This window comes from Vollenhovia emeryi, unplaced genomic scaffold (assembly GCF_000949405.1).
Source record: "Vollenhovia emeryi isolate VEMERY1.0 unplaced genomic scaffold, V.emery_V1.0 DF939197.1, whole genome shotgun sequence".
NCBI classification, from domain to species: domain Eukaryota; kingdom Metazoa; phylum Arthropoda; class Insecta; order Hymenoptera; family Formicidae; genus Vollenhovia; species Vollenhovia emeryi.
This window is the reverse complement of record NW_011967169.1, coordinates 825,275-844,011: the sequence shown is the minus strand read 5'-3', so window position 1 is coordinate 844,011 and position 18,737 is coordinate 825,275. Positions and strand designations below refer to the sequence as shown.

At 48.1% G+C, this 18,737-nt stretch overlaps 4 protein-coding genes across 14 annotated transcripts in view; 2 read left to right on the top strand and 2 right to left on the bottom strand.

Annotated features, from left to right (window-relative positions):
* LOC105562010 overlaps positions 1 to 1,632 on the top strand; it is a 4,769-nt gene extending 3,137 nt beyond the window's left edge. Inside the window, exon 2 of the mRNA XM_012012490.1 lies at positions 450 to 1,632. Coding sequence (XP_011867880.1) covers positions 450 to 1,154 — 705 coding nt within the window. The 3' untranslated portion in view covers positions 1,155 to 1,632. The remainder of the gene's footprint in view (positions 1 to 449) is intronic.
* Positions 1,633 to 2,139: 507 nt separating this feature from the next.
* Positions 2,140 to 4,210, bottom strand: LOC105562009. The gene is made up of 2 exons (XM_012012489.1): positions 3,047 to 4,210; positions 2,140 to 2,560 (listed from the first exon to the last, which is right to left on the bottom strand). The coding sequence occupies exons 1-2, from the start codon at positions 4,193 to 4,195 to the stop codon at positions 2,243 to 2,245; spliced, it is 1,467 nt and encodes a 488-aa protein (XP_011867879.1). The 5' UTR covers positions 4,196 to 4,210; the 3' UTR covers positions 2,140 to 2,242.
* Positions 4,211 to 4,839: 629 nt separating this feature from the next.
* LOC105562008 lies at positions 4,840 to 7,574 on the bottom strand. Of its 2 annotated transcripts, none has more exons than XM_012012488.1 (4): positions 7,487 to 7,574; positions 6,233 to 6,406; positions 6,029 to 6,157; positions 4,840 to 5,294 (listed from the first exon to the last, which is right to left on the bottom strand). In XM_012012488.1, the coding sequence occupies exons 1-4, from the start codon at positions 7,490 to 7,492 to the stop codon at positions 5,103 to 5,105; spliced, it is 501 nt and encodes a 166-aa protein (XP_011867878.1). In that variant the 5' UTR covers positions 7,493 to 7,574; the 3' UTR covers positions 4,840 to 5,102. The 2 variants fall into 2 exon arrangements, with proteins under 2 accessions (XP_011867878.1, XP_011867877.1); XM_012012487.1 differs by lacking the exon at positions 7,487 to 7,574 and adding an exon at positions 6,535 to 6,660.
* Positions 7,575 to 8,179: 605 nt separating this feature from the next.
* LOC105562007 (cytosolic carboxypeptidase 1-like) overlaps positions 8,180 to 18,737 on the top strand; it is a 36,514-nt gene continuing 25,956 nt past the window's right edge. For 4 of the 10 annotated variants that reach the window (XM_012012480.1, XM_012012474.1, XM_012012477.1 and 1 more), the window contains exons 1-3: positions 11,755 to 12,459; positions 15,139 to 15,287; positions 17,591 to 17,673. In XM_012012480.1, the coding sequence (XP_011867870.1) occupies positions 12,377 to 12,459; positions 15,139 to 15,287; positions 17,591 to 17,673 (315 nt within the window). In that variant the 5' untranslated portion in view covers positions 11,755 to 12,376. The other 6 variants (XM_012012479.1, XM_012012482.1, XM_012012485.1 and 3 more) reach the window with 6 other exon arrangements.

The window sequence follows — 18,737 nt, the reverse complement described above, 5'->3', positions numbered from 1 at the left end:
GCTATATTGCTCTCGATACCATTTTTCGTCACATCCTTACGAGAAGAGACAATACAATTTATATCAAATTCGCATGGCTCAAATGTGATAAACACAAATTTGTAGGAATTAAGGACTAAGAGCCGTGACAGGGTGTTGATGTCTAAATATTTTATATTTTAAATTTATTGCGAAAAATATTACCTCAGGGTTTGAACCTTCGAGAGGGAGGTCCAGGTTCAAACCCCGAGGTAATATTTTTCGCAATAAATTTAAAACAGTCCTTCATTCCTTCAAATTTGTACAATACAATTATTGTCTGTAATAAAATTATAAGTTGCATAAAATGTACGTAAGATTCTTCCGCAGGCATTTTCTCTGCGTGAAAGAAAAATTGAAATTCTTCTTACGGTCTCGGTATCAGCGTTAAAGTAAATTTACTGGGGGATTAATGGGGTCTCTTCTTCTAGATGAAGCTGCTGATCTTGTGCGTGTTGACTACCGCCGGAGTCGCGTTCGCCGCGCCGGGTCTCCTCAAGGTACCGAAGGTGTACAACGCCGTGATCACGAGCAATCAGAATCTGTCGCCGTCGCGAGCGTTCCCCGTGATACAGCCGATCATCCATCGAACCGCCGTCGGCTACGTGCCGCCGTTCTATTACACGCAGATAGCGCCTTACTTTGCCGAGCCGGAAGTGGTGCACTATCCGCAGCTCGCCGGCGATGGCAAGGCGGCCGCGGCCGGGAACGACCAGGCCTCTTCGTCAACGTCGCGTCTAGCCGAGTCGACGAGCTTCGGTGTCGCGAAGGAGCGCGTGGGCGCGACCGCCGTCGATCGCGCGCAGGAGGGCGATCCGAAGAACGGCGGTACCAGCCCCGCGAAGAAGAGCGAGCGGGTGCCGTTGAGCTTCTACCCGAGCTACCATTCCCTCTACTACGAGCCGTACATCTACACGTACAACGACTTCAATCCGCACCCCGGCACTTACTACGTCGATTACCAGCCCTACGAGTCCCTGGAGCCGATCCCGGCTACCACGCCGAAGAACGCCGATTCCGGCCACCTGTTACCGAGCTTCCACGACGAGAAGAGAGTCTACGCGAAGAGCGATAGGGAAAAGGTACCGGACGTACCACCGCCACCTCTTCCGACCTCTACACCGAAGAGATCTTGAGCCTCGCAAGGTGGAAGTAAATCGGTCGAAATAAATCGTGATAAGTAGGTGAAGAGGGAAGCTTTACGTATATATATATATATATATTTTTTTTTTTCCATGAGCATTGCAAGCGCGAATAGGTGTGTCGGTAAAATGTATAAAGATTTTTGGTTTCCTCCTCCCATTTCTTTAACCTCTCTCTTCAACGAGGTAAAGATTATTCTTCGTTGTTACACGTTGAAGAATAATCGGTGCTCGTTGGAGCGTTGGCGCGGCTGTGCAATCAATTGGCATTTAGTACGTTGGTCACGCCATTACATTGAACTTTGACTGCAATTGCTTGAGTATATAATGTTCAATCTACATGACGGTGCAGATGTTCGATCAAGTTGAAGAGTCCTAGCTACATTAATGCTACGTTCTATATTGTAGAGGAAAGTCCTTTATTATGAGATAGGCTCCCAATATGAGATAGCGGAGTTTCCGCTAAATTAATAGGCGTTATCTGTTGGTCCCGCCATGAATTTATTGCCCTCGGAGTGAAATCTCTCTCTCTCTGTTTAGTGGAAAATTGATTGTTAGACGTCGTGTAACCGTTGCGAACAAAGATGTGCGGTTGAAGTTGGACGTTGAAAACCTGCTGTCTCGTGTTAGAATCCTATAATAGGACTTTCCTCTAATAATATCGAATCAGACGAGACTCGGATTATTTTTGTATACTTTGCATAGATATTTTTCGTGGAGAGAATTGCGAATTTTTTGTGACATATCTCATGTGTTTGTCAGCTCACCGAGTGACGGTTACGTAACAATATTATAATTTCCCACTCAACGACGTAAATGTAACATAACACGCGTGTTATATAGTACGTTTGCATCGCCGAGTGGGAAATTTTAATATCGATGTTACGCAATTGTCGCTCGGTGTTTACTGGGAGCCTGTCTCGTGCCTCGAGATTACTCGCTTAATGTAGAGTAAAACTAACCAGACGACAACACGATATATTTATAAGAGCATTACTTAATTTTTTATATTAAAAACTTTTTATACGCACGCGTGACGCTATTTGGCACGTTGATTTTTATACACGTCACTCGCACCTCGATCAGTCTACGTTATCGCAAACCTGGCCGGTTTTCTTAACGCCCCAGACCTTAATTATGTAGGAAAACCCCTCGTTCTCGTAACCCTGCAGTCTGAGCTTCGCGTATTCGTGCCCACGTCCCCCGGAGTCCAGCGTGACCGTCGCTCTGGTTTCGTTATATCGCAACGTCTCTACGCAGGTGATGCAGACGGGACCCTGAATGATCACCTCGAACAGAGCGTCGAGGTTCGAGGGACCCGTCAGTCCTAGGAGCAGGTTGTGCTGGTACACGATACTCCCTTCGCACGTTCCCCATCGTAGATTGCCCGAGGCGTTGTACTGGAAAATAAGACAAAATCCGTAACACGACGCATGATATATTACACGTTGTGCCCGGGTAACGTACGAAACAGTGCTAAATCCAGGTAGAACACGATATCACAGTGACGTCAGGTGGAAGTCACGTTAGGAAAAGTTATTATGACGTTATTCGATACACTTTTTATTATTTTGTGGTAAATTCTGGATGTAGCAATGATTTTTAAGTGACTTTTTGACTATAAATCACTTAAAAATTATTGCTACATCAATTCATAGAGAAAGAATTTTCTCTTAAGATTCACCCAGAAAATCATGTAATCGAGGGACCACACGGCATTTTGAACTTTATGAAAGTTTTTCAGGGTATTTTGCGTTCATGATTTTGAGAATAAATTTTAAGAGAAGATTCTCTGCGTGTACTCGATGCCATTACGATATTACTTTGTGTTCTACCTGGGAAATTGAGAAATTCGTACGAAGGTGACGTTAATTTTGTTAACGCACGTCTATCGAGGTGCGATCGCAGCCGTCGTGGGTGCAATTTTTAGCGTGCCTGGGTCGCGTTTTCGGAGCGAAAGTGCCGGATGAGGATAAATTTGTACACGGCGTGGGCGTGACGATGTGGTCCAGCGCACTTCTCTCGGCGCTACCGCTACTTCTCGCTTCAGATAAATTCGCATCGGACTTGAAGCCGGGGTCGACGTCCAGGGCGACGTTCCGTCGATTGTCCAGCTCGGTCTTGTTGTATCGCGTTTCATTGCTGTATATCGGATCGAGCTTCGTGGGCGAATGGCGGAAAATCGCGCCGTCCCTCGCCGTCGAGTTTCTGCCCAGGGATACACGGCCGAGGCTGAACAGGGTGGCGTTGCCCGTCGACGCCGGACGATACTGCGACACGTTGTGCTCCGATCGCGGAACAATGTTCATCAGATCGGCGTACAGCGCGTTTATCTCGCGCTGCCGCGCGTAATATTTGTCCATGATGGCTTTCCGTTGCGTGAAATAGTCGCTGTCGTTCCTCCGCGAGGAATAGTCGGCAGCGAGGCTTCTTCGCGCTCTGACAGACTCCGCAAGGCCCCTCGCACGGTCGATTCTGTGCAGCGGAACCCGCGTGACATTCCCTCTCGTCTCATTCCTCGGGACTGCACCGCGATCGAGGTCGGTCGGCGGCTGCGATCCCGCGGGTGCAGAGTCCCGTCTGTATCTGCCCGCGTGTCCCGTATTCTTCCTCAGCACGAAGTGCTCGTACCTCTCCGGGTGTACGGCGTAACGCAGCGATTCCTCGTCCGAGAGGAAGTTGTCCTCCTCGGACATCGCTTCGTTGGCGCCGAGGTGAAACTTGCCATTGCAATTGCCATTAGCGCAACCGCCCGATGCACCACGCGCGACACCGTCGTCGGCGTACTTGTGCATCACTCTTATGACCACCGGCCCGGTCCTGGACTGCTGATACGGGATCCTCGTCGTGGTCCTCTTCCGCGGCTTTCGCAGCTTCACCGAGCCAGAGGACGATACGCTCGCGAGAAGAACGAGCACCGCGACCGCCGCCCATAACGTTCCACGGCGGACGATCATTTCCGCGACGCGTCGGGTGTCGACGAGCGCGCGCCAAGGAAATCGCTGCACTGATGGACTCGAAGACTTCTCCATCATCTTTGACCCCGTTTTATCTCGGATTCCCGGGGTAAGCGACCTCCACGTTTTTTTCCCCCCCAAGTACGGTCGATTTATCGCGCGACGCCAAGTCACTCGGCCGCCGTCCTGTTCTTTGTGCGGCGATATCGAGCCAGTCGAATTCTGTCGATTTAATAAATGGCTCCCCCGATACTAGGCGCGATGAAAAATCGACGTCTGCTAACAAGTTCACAGATCAGTCCGACCAGCTTTCAAGTGGCGTTTCGAACCGGGGGAAGATAAATTAAGTGAGGCGTATCAAAATCTTACAGGTTTTATTACAAGTATCGTACCTAATTCTTTAAAAAGAAAAAGATTCGTCAAAAAGAACCCACGCGGCACGCATGCTTAAAAGACATCTTCAAGACGACCTAAAGATGCCTCTTAGACATACGCGTTGTTCGGGAACTGTTCTCTGGGGAAAAAGAGACACCAACCACTCATTTTGGGGCCCACAATTAGTAATCGAATTGTTATCTGGATTGTTCGTAACTCTAGTCTTTTACGAATTTTATCCCGCGTAAGTAAAAATCGCCATTGGCTTTTAAAGTAATACTAATCAATTCTCTCAATTAGTTCTGTCGATATTCAGCAACGGAAAGATAATTTTCGCTTAAGAGGCACTAACCGAAATGTTAAGTTGCTTAACTACAAAAGAACGGTCAAAACTTTTTCCAGAGTAGAGTTACGGACAATCCAAGTAATTCGATTAGCAATTGTGGGCCGCAAAATGGGTCGCTGCCTTTTTTCCCCCCGGAGTTTAACGCGTCTCGCATATAATGTAACGTAACATAAATACAGAAGTGGCACTAAAGAAGCGAACTTTTATCGTACTATAATTAACTTTCCACGTTTGTACGCTGCATTGCACGAAACGACAATTATCTCATATTGCTTCGACGGTTATGGAATCGTCCTGTTCGTTGTCTTCTGGTTTTTTTATCTCCGTGTCCGACTCGAATTTCGTATCTAACTTCTCGATGCCGTCGTAATCGGCTTCGTCGAAAGATTGTTCCGTCGACGTCGGCGGGAGCGCCGGAGGGATTCCTGGATGCGACGGCGTCAGCACGGGATAAACCTGGAATAATGCAAATTGTCACGATGTTCGTCCGCAGGACGTACGGTTCGAGCCATAGTGCAAGGATGATGGCGGAGAACAATCCCGTAAGCGGTTCCCAGTGAGAAATGATTCGTCGATTGACGTCGGATCGACGTCAATTTGCCGGTGTCGATGTCGATTCAACGTCGATCGACGAATCATTTCTCACTGGGTTAAGACTGTCTTAAGTCGTAAACGTAACGTGTCTACAATCAGATTTCACGACGTAAGATTTAGGAACTTGACCAATTCTCCTCACATTCGACTACGATTGATCAATTTCTGAAATCTTACGTCTTAAAGTCTCATTGTAGACGCCGCATAAGGCAAGGTAGAGAAAAGCTCAAGTCGCGAAGTTTTTCTCTGCCTTGCCTTACGTCTACAACTTGGACCAAGTTCTAGCATCGCGGACACAGGCCTTAAAACAGATTTAAGAGTTTACGGATCGTTCTCTGCCATCAGCCCAACCAGTAGGTCCACTCCGTCGTTCGTTTCGCTTTGCATCGATCTCTTCTGCAACATTTTGTTGGAGCAGCCAATGAGAGAAAAGTTGTACGTGGAGTAGCGTAGTTTGATGAGCACACGCGCGTACGCTGCTGGATTTGCGCCGAAGACACGGCGGAATACCACGTGATCGGGACCGCAAAAGTCGAGGTGGACCTACTCTAGTTCTACTACTGGTTCGAGCGGTCCCCTCGAAATGACGTAATTACCGGATTTAACGGGATCCGGATATCGTAAATCGGCGTCCCGTAGTAGAAGCTGTAAACGGGGTTGTGAGAAATTTCTGGTTTGCCGCTAACGTGAAGGGTGCTCGGTACACCTCCCGCGTTCGAGTAAACCTGAAAAAGACGCCGTGACATTACAAGACGATGTCCGCGCGTGGGGCGTGGAATATTTTACGGTGTCGACGATACATTGTAAACGTAATAGGGAGAGTGCGCGTTTTGATACGCGGCGAGATATTGCGGCTGTGCGCCGATTCCGGGCGTCGGGTACAGATAATTGGTGCCGACTAAAGTCGACCATAGCGGCTTCGATACTGCCGTTCCAAGCACCACCGCGAAGAAAACCGCGAACGATGATAGACCCTGCAAAGAGATTTAAGATTGATAAGCGTGTCGTTCGCCCAGCAATTTCGATTTTATTTTCAAACAGCGGGACGAACGTTAAACCGTACAGTTAAAGGCGCCTCTACATATATTCATTGTTTTCTTAACTGGTCAACATCGTCAGGGTGCACGCGCTCATTTATCGTCTGTCGAAAGAGTATATAGACGAGGAGCACGCGCAGCGCAATAACTTTCGATGTTTGCGATGCCCGTCGCATTTCGTGCGTTGCATGCGAATGATCACCGAGTTGCAAACAAGATGAAATTACCTTCCACGAAAACGCCGTAACGTCAGCGCGGTACGTATAACAACGTCCTACCAATATAATTCGAAGGAGTACAGGCTCGTTACAAGTAACGAGTTACTTCCCAATCCTGGTTGGAAGGCACCTCTATCCGACGTAACGACCACAGTAGGACTAAGGTCAGGGGCGTTGTCAGAGTGTCTTCAGTGTCAAGTAATTACTACCAAGAATATTCCTCATGTCGCCAGCACTAATTAACAACTTCACTGTTTTTATTCACTATATCTGGCATTTTTAATAATACAGAAAATTTATTGCGGAAAATTTACCTCAGCCTGGGTTCAAAACTGGACTTCCCTTCTCTCTAGGCGGGCGTCTAGAGAGGCTAGAGTCTTCCTAGGCATTTTAATACAGAAAATTTATTGCGAAAAATTTACCTCAGCCGGGATTCGAACCTGGATTCCCCTACTCTCTAGGCGGGCGTCTTCTAGAGAGACTAGAGTCTTCCTAGAGAGTAGGGAAGTCCAGGTTCAAACCTTGGCTGAGGTAATATTTTTCGCAATAAATTTTCTGTATTATTAAAAATGCCAGATATGCGGTGAATAAAAACACTGAAGTTGTGAAATAATTACATTGAAGCAGAAGCACGACAATCGACTGGCGATCTCAACGAGCATCGCTTTGGAGAAAACGGGATGGAAACGTGGAATTTCGTCTCTGTCGGTTTAACGCCAGGTCGGCGCCGCTCTAGATGGGCGAACGGACGAAGGAGCGTAACAACGACAGCGGTTCCATGAATCACCGGCAGACTCACCCACATCGCTTGTCTCCGCAGGTTGCCGATAGTCTCAGATCGTATCCGCACTAACTTGAATTTCAGCCCCGCCTGCGATTTATATATTCCCGGCCTGGAGAGTAGAGCCCCACCTCGCCGAACATCATCTGCGGCTTTTTTTTTGCTCCTACGAACGTTTACTCGTTGTGTCGTCTCCTCTCCCGATCGCCCGAGCAACGCACGTGAAATACGGTGTACTACTATCCTTTCTTCTCGTTTTTTCCCCTTTTCTTTGACGCGGAACTCGAGCGTAGCGCGATTCACAGGCGTGAGCCGTTCGAGAGGCGGCCTCGGTGTCGGTTTCAATATCGGCGTCAGGGATCATCGAAACCAGCACTCATTCAACAACAGTTAGGCCAAATCACCTGACGTTTGCTGATATCCTTGATCGTAAACTTATGAACTTGTTATTATCTGGTTCCCGCGACGATTAATATACGCGCCGCGGGGGAGATTTAAGGATATTCCCTCGCGTATCTGTTTCCGCCTTTCGATTCCCGATTTTTTTCGAGAGGCAAATGTCTCGGGAGACCACGATCGGGGACCACGTCGGCGCACTTGGGGCCGGGGCTGACGGGACCGATCCGCCTCGCGACGGCTGTTCTATCGGGAACATCTGCGCCCGCGATCGGCCACGACGAGGCGCGAGGCTCGTAAACGTAAAGTTCCGCGCGAGAATGGATCGCGCGAGATTGCGGCGGTCAATAAAGTCCGCCGCGTATTGATCGCCATGTAACCCTAACCGTCCTTCCCGCATGATTCGCGAAGGACGACGAAGGGGAAGTCGATGTGCGCGCGAACGGAGAGTACCGGATAGCGTGAGTACTCCAGGTGGGTTTCAACGTCGAGAGGTACGGCCGCGTGAACCGGTTGAGATCTCGCGCTTAGGTCATGAATAAGAGGCGTGGTCGGGCCCGGCGTGCCCGAGTCTCGCGGACCAAGTCGGATTTGAATTTCTAATGTCCCCGCGACGATCGTCGATCCGCGGCTCTATCATGTGTCCTTTTTATCCCACGCTGTCGATCAGGCGGTTATTAGCGCCGTAGCGCGCGAACGTGACGTCGCGAGTGGGTGTCACCGCCGAACAACGGTCACCTTGATGACGAGTTGGCGGCTGAGACTCGGCGACATTATAATTCGACGTTTTACCAACCGCCGTTGATCAGATAAACGTGCGATACTCGCTGAATGACGTTAAGCTGCAATTTCGTCGACGCGATCGCCTCGATGAGGACGCCGATAACTATAGGTGTCCCGGGGAGAACGAGTGAAGATTTAGCGACGGCGCAATCTGACAATCGCTGTCGATCAGAGAAATGGACAATGTGTACTAAATGAACACGCGATCGATCTAATTGAATGTTTCTTCTTCTTCTGCTTTGACGGCGCCGACGATAACTTCAATGTCACGTGTTTGTGAGTTTTGTCCGTCGCGAAGAAATGGAATTGTCCTTTTGCATTGGCGTTTTTTTATTTTTCGCAGAGGCTTTCGTGAACGCCTAAAAATTGTTAACCCTCGATAATTCATGTGATTCGCCACGAATCGTGCGGATTATACCGTGACTAAACGTTACGTTTCATGTAAAATTGAACATTTCAACCTTATTATTTATTATTCTTGTTATCTTGCGGCTTTGGACGGCTTCCAGGTATACATTCGCGACTTGATTTGCGTCGGTGTGATTTACATCGTTGTGTCACTTTTTATCGCGTCACGTCCTATTGTGTTTGACTTACATTAGCTTAACCGACTTTAACCGCATTGCATTCAATTAAACTCATCTATACTGCGCCTGGACTCTGATATATGAGCTCCACAAAGGAAAAGCAAACGTCATGGGACCAGCAAAATAACTAAATGAAGCAATAATAAACGAAGCGAAGCAAATCACTCTTTGATTACCCATTAAGCTAAATTAACTTCATAGACACGGCAAGAATAGACTGCGCGTTCTCTACGTGTTGAAAACATGTACAGAACGAGATATATAGCTGACAGTTGAGTGCTCGTCTCATCTTTGTCTAATAACGTTTGACGATTGATTTGTAAATTCAATAAAAAGTCTCACATTGGGTACCTTCGCACGAATACCTGCGTTTGGCTCGCACTGGCCCTCTTTCCCCCACCAAATGTCCCTCCACTAAATGAGGTTGCGAGAAATAGAAATGCGTCAAGAATATTTTTTGTCTCGGTAACAGAAATCCTTTCTGAGGGTGCGCGGTCTGTGTATTGTACGTCATGATTAACTTACAGTGAAAATCAACGAGATTTCAATTATTTTACCTTCATTTCGCGCGAGTTGGAAAGCGCTCGTTTTATACCTGAATAATGCAAAACGCCGCGCCCAGTTGGTCAATGATTTTGTAAATTTCCTCATTATCACCGAGTAAGGTCAACAACGTTACGAGCGAGGAATCTGCGAGCGACGGATTCGCTTCGAGATACTGTAATTTATGTATGGTATAATTTACAACACTTACTGCTCCTTCTCCTCACGCGGGATTAACAATAATCGCAACGCTGTGCCTCACTCGCGAAGCAGGTTATTAATGCCACGACCAGCAGAAGCGTAATTATAGCGTGTGAAATTATCGCGGGATTAACAAGAGCCTCGGCGCTGTCGGTCAAACTCGAAGGCTCGCGCGTATTTCAGAAGATAGATAGATCCCAGCCTAACGAGAGGAGAGCGTGGACCAGAGTTCGAAACGGAGCGCCCTTTCGGCAATCGATAGGGAAGGGCCTCGTGAGAGGTCGACCGCGCTCGTGGAACTTCGCACGTTCGCTGATCAATCCGCGGGATTGCACTCGCATTCATCAACAAGTGAGCCTCGTACACCCGAGTCGGTCTAATTCGACCTGGTTCGCCGATTCCGCGCGGCACTCAGTCGCCGTTCGACCCCGAGGTCGCGCAACGTCAGTCAGTGTTGGTGATCGTCGACCGCGACGCTGTCCTCGCGGGCGAAGAAGCCTCGTGGAGCGACTCGGGCCGGGCCGCATTTTCCAGCTCGACTGCTGCTTCTCTCAACGCCTTCCTCCGTCGGCTCGATTCTCTTAACTCGGTCCTCCCCGTGTCGGCTCGTTTCATCGGTAAACTCCACGAAAATCGTGTCGCGTCGTTCAACGCGCACCGTTTCGTGTGCAACTCGAACGTCTTCATGCCACACTTGACTAAACGTGCGCACGCGAATATCGCGACACCTCGCTGACCTTTTCTAATTAAGGAAACAGTTCGGGTCTTCTTTCCGGCGTGGCGTCCTAATTACGACCAACGACTGCACGCGTTGTTCGCAGAGAAAAAATTTTCCCTGCGATTCTCTGGTCTCTTGTTGAGTTTGACGTGTTCAAACAATGAAGAACCGAAGCCCGAGTGGTGCTACGTCAGGCAGACTCTATTCGCTATTAGTTATATTACGCTTTGGAGGGAAAAAAAGACAGTTAGCAACCCATTTTGAGGCCCACAATTAGTAATCGAATTATTTGGATTGTTCGTAACTCTAGTCTTTCACGAATTTTACCCCGCGTATCTAAAAATCGCAATTAGCTATTCTATCTATATCCAAGATTTTCAAGTAACACCGATCAATTCTCTCAATTAGTTCTGCCGATATTCAGTAACGCAAAGATAATTTTCACTCGAGAGGCACTAACCGAAATGTTAGATTGCTTAACTACAGAAAAAACGGTCGAAATTTTTCCCAGAGTAGGTTGACCAGTGTTTGACAATGAAAATTCGCGAATAGCAGCACTGGTTCATTTCTCTATTTACGTTATCAAAGTGAGGCGACCTTTAAAATGAGGCTCCTTCGTCGAAAAAGGTTTTTTTCACGTAACTCTGCCACGAAATTTGGACCGCGCGCGTATTTTGGAAAACTTCGATGTTATTTCACCGCCACGCATACAATATAACAATCGGGTGAAATTTTGCAACGTGCCCACCTGCCCGCCGTAACTCATCCTCGACGTCCCTTCGCATTCTCGCGGAACCGACGACGCTTCCGAAGACTGATACAGCCGCGGAAGTATTTTTCGTTTTGGCAAACCGAGCGCGATTCCGCGGTCTTTGACGGCGCGCGGTAAATAAACAGCAATTATTTTCCCGAGATTTCTCGCGAGAGATGCGGAGAGAGAGAGATTTCGATATCCCAGATGTTTCTGCCAGTTCTCTATTTCGAAAATTATTTCGTTTCGGAAATACACGCGTCCGCCTTCCCGCGCGCCTTCCAAGAATCGGATCCAACGTGAGAGCGTTGTGCAAATACCTGTGAATATTTTGTTCTTTTTTTTTAAATCTCCTCTTAAGAACGTGCGAGCACGTTTTCTCTTTGTTTAACAAACCGCTTTGGCCTCCTATATATATGCAGGAAGCGGTAAAAAGCTTGGCGCTCCCGCGGCGGCGAGACTTCGGCGATGCATCGCGGCGCATCGGTCGATGACGCCAGGGTGCTGGAGGAGGCGAGGGTGTTATCGCCAAGACGTGAGAGAAAGGGGGCGCGATTTTCGGGAAGCGGCCGTCGCTAAAAATAAACGCGCCCCGCTTCCGTATGTGTGCGCATCCGTGTGCGCGCGCGTTATGCATTTAAACATAGTTTTGGCAGGCAGAAACGTCAAACCGCCGCGGAGTGGCGGAGCGCGAGGGTCGGCTTCGCGAATTTCGCGCGCAGGGAGAGCGAGAGACTCGTCGCGCGACCTCGCGAATCGACGGCCGTCGCGCGCCGGATAGGAGAGACGATCCTCACCGGGGACTTTTCCCTCGCTCCGGAGAAGAAGCCGTTGAGAATTTTTACTCTCGCGGGCCCCGTTCCTTCGAGCGGTCGCGACCTATCGAAATTCACCCGCCTCGATATGGGCAGACGGATAGAGGGGGAAATATGAAAGGTGCACCGGCGAAGTACGACAAGGAGAATCGGCGACCGATGGCGGCGGCGCAACCGGTCGACGTCCAGCAGGAAGAGTAAAGAGCCTAGAGGACAGAATCGTGTGTGTGTGTTTTGTGTGTGTGTGCGTGCGTGCGCGCGCGCGCACGTGTTTATGCGTACGTGCGTGTTCGCCATCGCGGTTTCCGGTTGTACGCACGGTTGCGCGTACGCCCGGTATGCGCCCAGTATGCGGTCCTTATTTCGATCCGCTACCCCGACGGGATCGGTATATTTATACGGCGAGGCCTCGCATTTTTCCTCCTCGATATCGGCGATAGCCATTAAAATAGGCTTGTTCCGCGAAAATTTAAAAAGACTTTAATGACGAGCGCGCTCCGGCGTGATGCACGAATTATTTATTGTAATTATTAAGCACACGATTACGTTCCCTTAATAGTTCGAGCACCTTAAACGGCTCCGCAACAAATTTCGTGCAAATCGGTAATAAATCCGGGCGGACGGTAATCTGGCCTCGCGCACGTACGCTCGCGTGCGCGCGCTGAATTTATCTCGTTCGATTTTTCCTCCCTCTTTTTTTTCTTCTTCTTTCCTCTTTTGTCCTTTTACCGAGACCGCGCGCTGCGTCGACCGGACGCGTATTTACCATTGACATCGCGATTCGTTATACGCTTGGGTCAGCTCTTACGTACCAATTAAACGTACGGCATTGCCGGCCGCGAAGCGGTACATTAATTGTCGTTCGAAGATATCGGAGGAGCGTGTCGTCGTTAAAGGAGCCTGGCGAAACAACGCGACGTTCGTTAATGGATCCCGCTTAATAAGCCGATGTCGAGGAAACTCTGCGATTGTTACACCGTGTCTCGGCGGACTCGTCCGATCGTCGCGGCTTCCCAGATAGCACACGTAGTTCTATGAATATTCGTCTGGAGTGCAAATACAATTTGCCAGATAATTTGATTACTAATTGTGGGCCCCAAAATGGGCGGCTGACTGTCTTTCTTTTCCCCCGAGTACAATTAGAAACCGTGCATTCATAACAAAGAGGAAAGTTTTTAGAATATCCGTCGAGAATGCCTTTGGAATATTCGTTCAGAATAACTTTTTAATATTCATCGAGTTTATGTATTGCGCATTGTTTATTGTGTAATGCACTTATCTTATGCAAACGACAGTGAAACCTGCGATCATACCGTGCATAACCGACGCGCTATATTCGACAGATTATTCTATTCACACACTGAAAAAAATTTCTGGTTGAATATGGACGAATCAGATAATTCCTTTAGGATTTACCAGAATTCCTGTAATCCTACAGAAATTCTGGTAAATCCTAAAGGAATTCTGGTAAATCCTAAAGGAATTATCTGATTCGTCCATATTCAACCAGAAATTTTTTTCAGTGCATTCGAAAAAGATTTATAGTAGTGCCGGTCGAATGCTCCACGAACATAAGACGAATATATAAGAATGACCTATGGAATATTTCAAATATCCCTGAAGAATACTCGTAAAATGTTCATAGGAGTGTCCTGTGCTATCCGGGATCTCTCATTGGCGCAACGCACCGATGCAACGCTTAACGCAATAACTCACACGCATTCCTTTAACCCCTTCGGAGGACGTTCACTCGAACCGCACGCACACGCAGCAGAGGAGTACACCCGTAAAGAAATGTCTCTGTAATCTGCGAACTATGAATAAATATCTTATCGCTAAAAAAAAGAAAAACGTCAGTCCTTTTGTTCTTACTTTTGTATGTCTGCCTGCTTGAGGAGCTAAAATAGCCCGCGTCAGATATTCCGCATGCCGTCTTCCGCTTTTAGTCTCGCTTCGCAAGTCTTTCACGCAGCTTGAACGTGAGGAAATTCTATTTAATAAGAGTCCCGAAAAGTCGAGCGGAGCCAAAATCAAAATGATTTCAACACGCGCCGCTGATATTGTCAACGATATTTCGCATAAACGTGGCCAAATAGAACGTGTCGCCCACCGGCACGCTCGTTTCTGGCCGATGCGCAGTTGGACGCTTAATTATTCGATAATGAGCCCCTGGCGTCCGTCCTTCCGGGAGTCCGCGCGAGGACGATCCGCGCGGCGGACTATTTTAGATCGTCGCGCCTCACCTGGTTCGCGTTAATTAACCTTGGCTCTCCGGCGAGCGTCGATTTTCCGATGGTTGACTTTGCAATCCCCGCGACATTGACTAACCGCGACGAAGCAGCCGATTGCGAATCGCGATTAACAGTTGTTCCGACCGCACTGGCAGAGGGCCAATGCGGATTCATTGATGCGACGAGGCCTACGATCGCACGACGCGCACCATTGTCCATCGCGTCGCGTCGCGATGGAAAGCTTATCGCTCTTCGCGTCTGTCGCCGCGGCTGTCCTGCCCCAGTAGCACAGTGCGTGGCCCAAGCATTGGTCAAACATTGGCCCGATATTTGGTTGCACGCCGCTTGGTTGCGCGCGGGAAAATAACCATCTTTCAATCATCTTTTTCAGGTACCGTAAGGGTAAGGCGACGCGAAACGTTAGCTTGCTGCAGCCTTTGTAATCCCTCATCGTTTCACTTGTCATCGTAGGCAGAGCTCGATTGTACGCTTTTGCGCCTAGCGCGCGTATATCACGTTTGACGCGCTCTCACCCCGCCGCAGGCACCCCGAAATCGAGAATGGCTTTTTGCGATTTCCGCGCTGGCGACGCGCGTCGAGCGGGAGAGTAAATGATATTTCGTTGTTTTGCGATGCGTTGTCTAGTGTGATGTCAGCGGGTAATAAAAGCGCGGACGAGGTTGTGAACGATGCGCTGTTGGAGAAGCTCCGAACTTACGCGGCTAAGCCGCAGGAGGCGGCCGACGCGCTCAGGGCGATCGCGGCCAAGATTCACGCGCGTGTCACCTCATCAGGTACGCAGCTCTACCGGGATCCCGGCATCTCGCAACGACAGACTCGCGGTGACTTTGTATCTCAGATGACAGTCCTGTGCCAATTTAACCTCCCTCGGTAGATTTAATAACGCCAGTAGTTTTAAACCAATGACATGTAGTTTTTTTTTTAAAAACGACCTACACTGGCCGATATTTTTATTTAAAAAAAATCGACGTTTCGGTTTCCCAGATTTGGACCCTTTTCAAGTAATCTGTTCACACAATTGTTAATGATCTCATGTCGTTCGTTTAAGATTACTTGAAAAGGATCCAAATCTGGGACCGAAACGTCGTTTCTTTTTTAAATAAAAAAGGCCAGCTTAGGTCGTTAAAAAAAAACTACGTATCATTAACCTCCCTTCTTACAGCATTTATCAGCGGTAACGAGTTTCTCGATTGTCCGCACGCTACTCGTAATAGACAGTTTCACAGAATTTTCTTTCGATGGCATAATAGCTACGTGTCTCGTTTACTTTCATCTCTTTGCCACGATTTTATCGCGAATTAGCGACGCCGCGGCAATTTCCCTTCTCATTAGTGCTTCGTATCGCGTGTCGTCTCCATTAATGGTCTCGTACGATAAGCGTACGATATTACGCGCGAATCGCGATCGCGGCAGTAAAGTTCTAAACGACTCGGAGGGTAGATTGGACACTCCAGGGAGAAATTCGTGCCGGTATATTATTACTCTCGGCGAGCACGAAATCGCGGCGGAACTTGCGCGATTTATCATTCTCGTGTGATTCCCCTCCCCCGCAACGGATGGCGAGGGAAATCGTTCGTCACGTTCTGCGCCATCGCATTGTTATTACTGCATTTGCGTCGCGTCGGTTCGTATGAAACTTGATCAAATCTACGTAAGCCACGCGAAACTTTTCGTGACACTCATCGGGGAAAGATCAGTCGAGACGCAAGTGCGTGATAAAGAAAAAATGCATTCCGTGTCGTAGTAGAGACCCTGTAATCAGAGACTGGCCGTAAGAGTCTGTCAAATTCCCGCGAGTGTGAGAGAAACACAGGTGCTCTTAGAGACCCTGCAATCAGAGACTGGCCGTAAGAGTCCGTCCAATTCCCGCGAGTGAGAGAGAAACATAGGCTATCTCGCTCTACGATCGTAGAATCGTAGAAGACTCGCGGGAATTTGACGAACTCTTACGGCCAGTCTCTGATTACAGGGCCTTCAGGCTATCTCGCTCTTCTACGATCGTAGAATCGTAGATCGTAGAATCGTAGAAGAGCGAGGTAGCCCATGTTTCTCTCTCACTCGCGGGAATTTGACGAACTCTTATGGCCAGTCTCTGTCCGTACAGCACGCATGTCTAAAAGACATCTTTAAGACGTCTTTAAGTTGTCTCTTAGACACACACGTGTTGTTTGGGTGATTACAGGGTCTCTAGGTCATAGCACTCTCGGCCAGCGGCACGACAAAATTGTGCAACGCAAATTCGTCTCACTTCCGAATGAGCTAATAGTTTGACGCGGTCGTGTATTTATTACTGCACTGTGATTATCGCAGAAACGCTGTACGATTATGAAATATTAATTCGTCGGTCCGTCCTGGACCTTCGGACAATCGGCGAACAGGTGTGCAAACAGCACTCGTTCGCTACCGCGCGCTATTTTGGGACAGAAGAACCGCCTGTTAGCTGATTGCGTAATCACCTTCGGTAACACTGACGACAGACCCGTTGGCCGGCGTCCAGGAAACTATGACTCTGAACGATACACGCTCTTCGGGTCGCGCTCGTGCGCCGATTTGATAAGGGCCTGGCAATCTTCCTGGTCGGTGTTCTCGCGAATTTACTGCGCGGTTGAGTCCCGGTTCGCGATTTCGCGGCTAATATCATCTGATACTTTGCGACATAGTTAGATAGACGTTACTAAATCCTCGCTGTAGGTCACGTTTCACGTCACCGTAGTTATATCCGCTATCGTCGCGTCAGAAGCGAAAACTCGCGCGTGTGAATTGTATTATTCCCCATACCGTTGATACTCGTAGTCGCAAAGGTGTTTAATTAACTCCGCTACGTGAGCTTTTTTTTTTTTACGTACGTTGTAACATTGATTCCAATTGGCACTCCGTCAACTTTGACATAAGAGCGTGTCGTGCCACAGTGTGCGGTATTCTTGATCTCTCAGAGAACGTACCGTCGTACATGTGTTAAGGCATTGGCAGGACACTCGTGCATCTGGCGCCACGAAAAAAAAAAATGCGGTTTACGAATCTGATTCCGGCAACAACAGAGGCTAAGACCGCTTATCACTTGACGTATGTATTCCAGATCGGCGGATACGCGAGCGCACGTTGGAAAAGCTCTGGCGCAAGAATTCCGGGGCGATGGAATCGTTCATTATGACCCTGGAGGTGAATAATTTTTAATTAAAGTAATCTCCATCACACGTTCGGCTCTCCTCGCTCCCGTTAATTGTAACGTGTAGCGTCTTATCGGCTAAGCTACGATCGTTTCGCGTGTCGAGCCGTGGTCGATACGCGTATGTGCGAGCGAGGGAGATAATTATATGTGGGTTTACGATTCATTCGGCGGGCACATCATTGACACGACGTAGAGTTTGAGTAACCGTGGTAATTAGTGCTATCTGCGAAATATACCGCGTCCGCGTCACGCAACACGCATCCTGCATTGTCTGCACGCTCGAGAAAGTCGCGGGACCGAGGCTCGTAAATCTGGATATCCGTCCGTTCCGGGTCCCGACAAGTGTCGGAACGCCTCGCGTAAAATAATCGCTCGCATATTACCCACGCGATTCTTTGCAATTACTTTTTGCTATTATCGTGGCAATTTTTGTCCCTGTTACGTCGCATAGAGGGGAAAAGAGGGAAAAAACTCAACGTGTTCCTACGCAACCCGGGTTCACGAGTCGATGAAGAGTCCGGTGAATTTCATAACAAAATTACCTTTTTAAAAAAAGTACAAAAAAGGCCAAGTATACGCGTAGAAGGAACAAATATGTAATGAGCAAAATTTTTGTTAAAAACAAAACTCAAATCTTCTCTACAAAAGAAATGATATAAAAAAATTGCACCAACTATAAAAATCGCATTAAAATGTTCTGTCCAATCTGGTGAATATCATATTGAAATCGAGTTGAGATTATGTGCAAATCAATAACCAAGGTGATATTTAGAAGATTTCATTACGATATCTGGAAAATACTCTATAGATGCCCGCGATTTTAACTGATATCATATTGAAGTCGAATCAACATCTCCACACCCTCAGAAAGGATTTCTGTTACCGAGATAAAAATATTCTTGACGCGTTTCTACTTCTCACAATCTCATTTAGTCATAAAAATGAGACAATATCAAAATGCATTTATCGACTCGACTTGAATATGACATCTACCATGTATCAACTAAATCATCAATAATTGGTCGACACTGATCGATTTGGTCATCGACTTGTG

Excerpts from the sequence above, each read along its gene's own strand:
- LOC105562009 (XM_012012489.1), bottom strand. The coding sequence starts at position 4,195 with ATGATGGAGAAGTCTTCGAGTCCATCAGTGCAGCGATTTCCTTGGCGC. Across the intron at positions 2,561-3,046 it reads GCGATCGCACCTCGATAGAC|TACAACGCCTCGGGCAATCT; the intron begins GTGCGTTAACAA and ends CTTATTTTCCAG.
- LOC105562008 (XM_012012487.1), bottom strand. The coding sequence starts at position 6,645 with ATGCGACGGGCATCGCAAACATCGAAAGTTATTGCGCTGCGCGTGCTC. Across the intron at positions 6,158-6,232 it reads CTCCCTATTACGTTTACAAT|GTTTACTCGAACGCGGGAGG; the intron begins GTATCGTCGACA and ends CGTCTTTTTCAG. Across the intron at positions 5,295-6,028 it reads TCCGGATCCCGTTAAATCCG|GTTTATCCCGTGCTGACGCC; the intron begins GTAATTACGTCA and ends GCATTATTCCAG.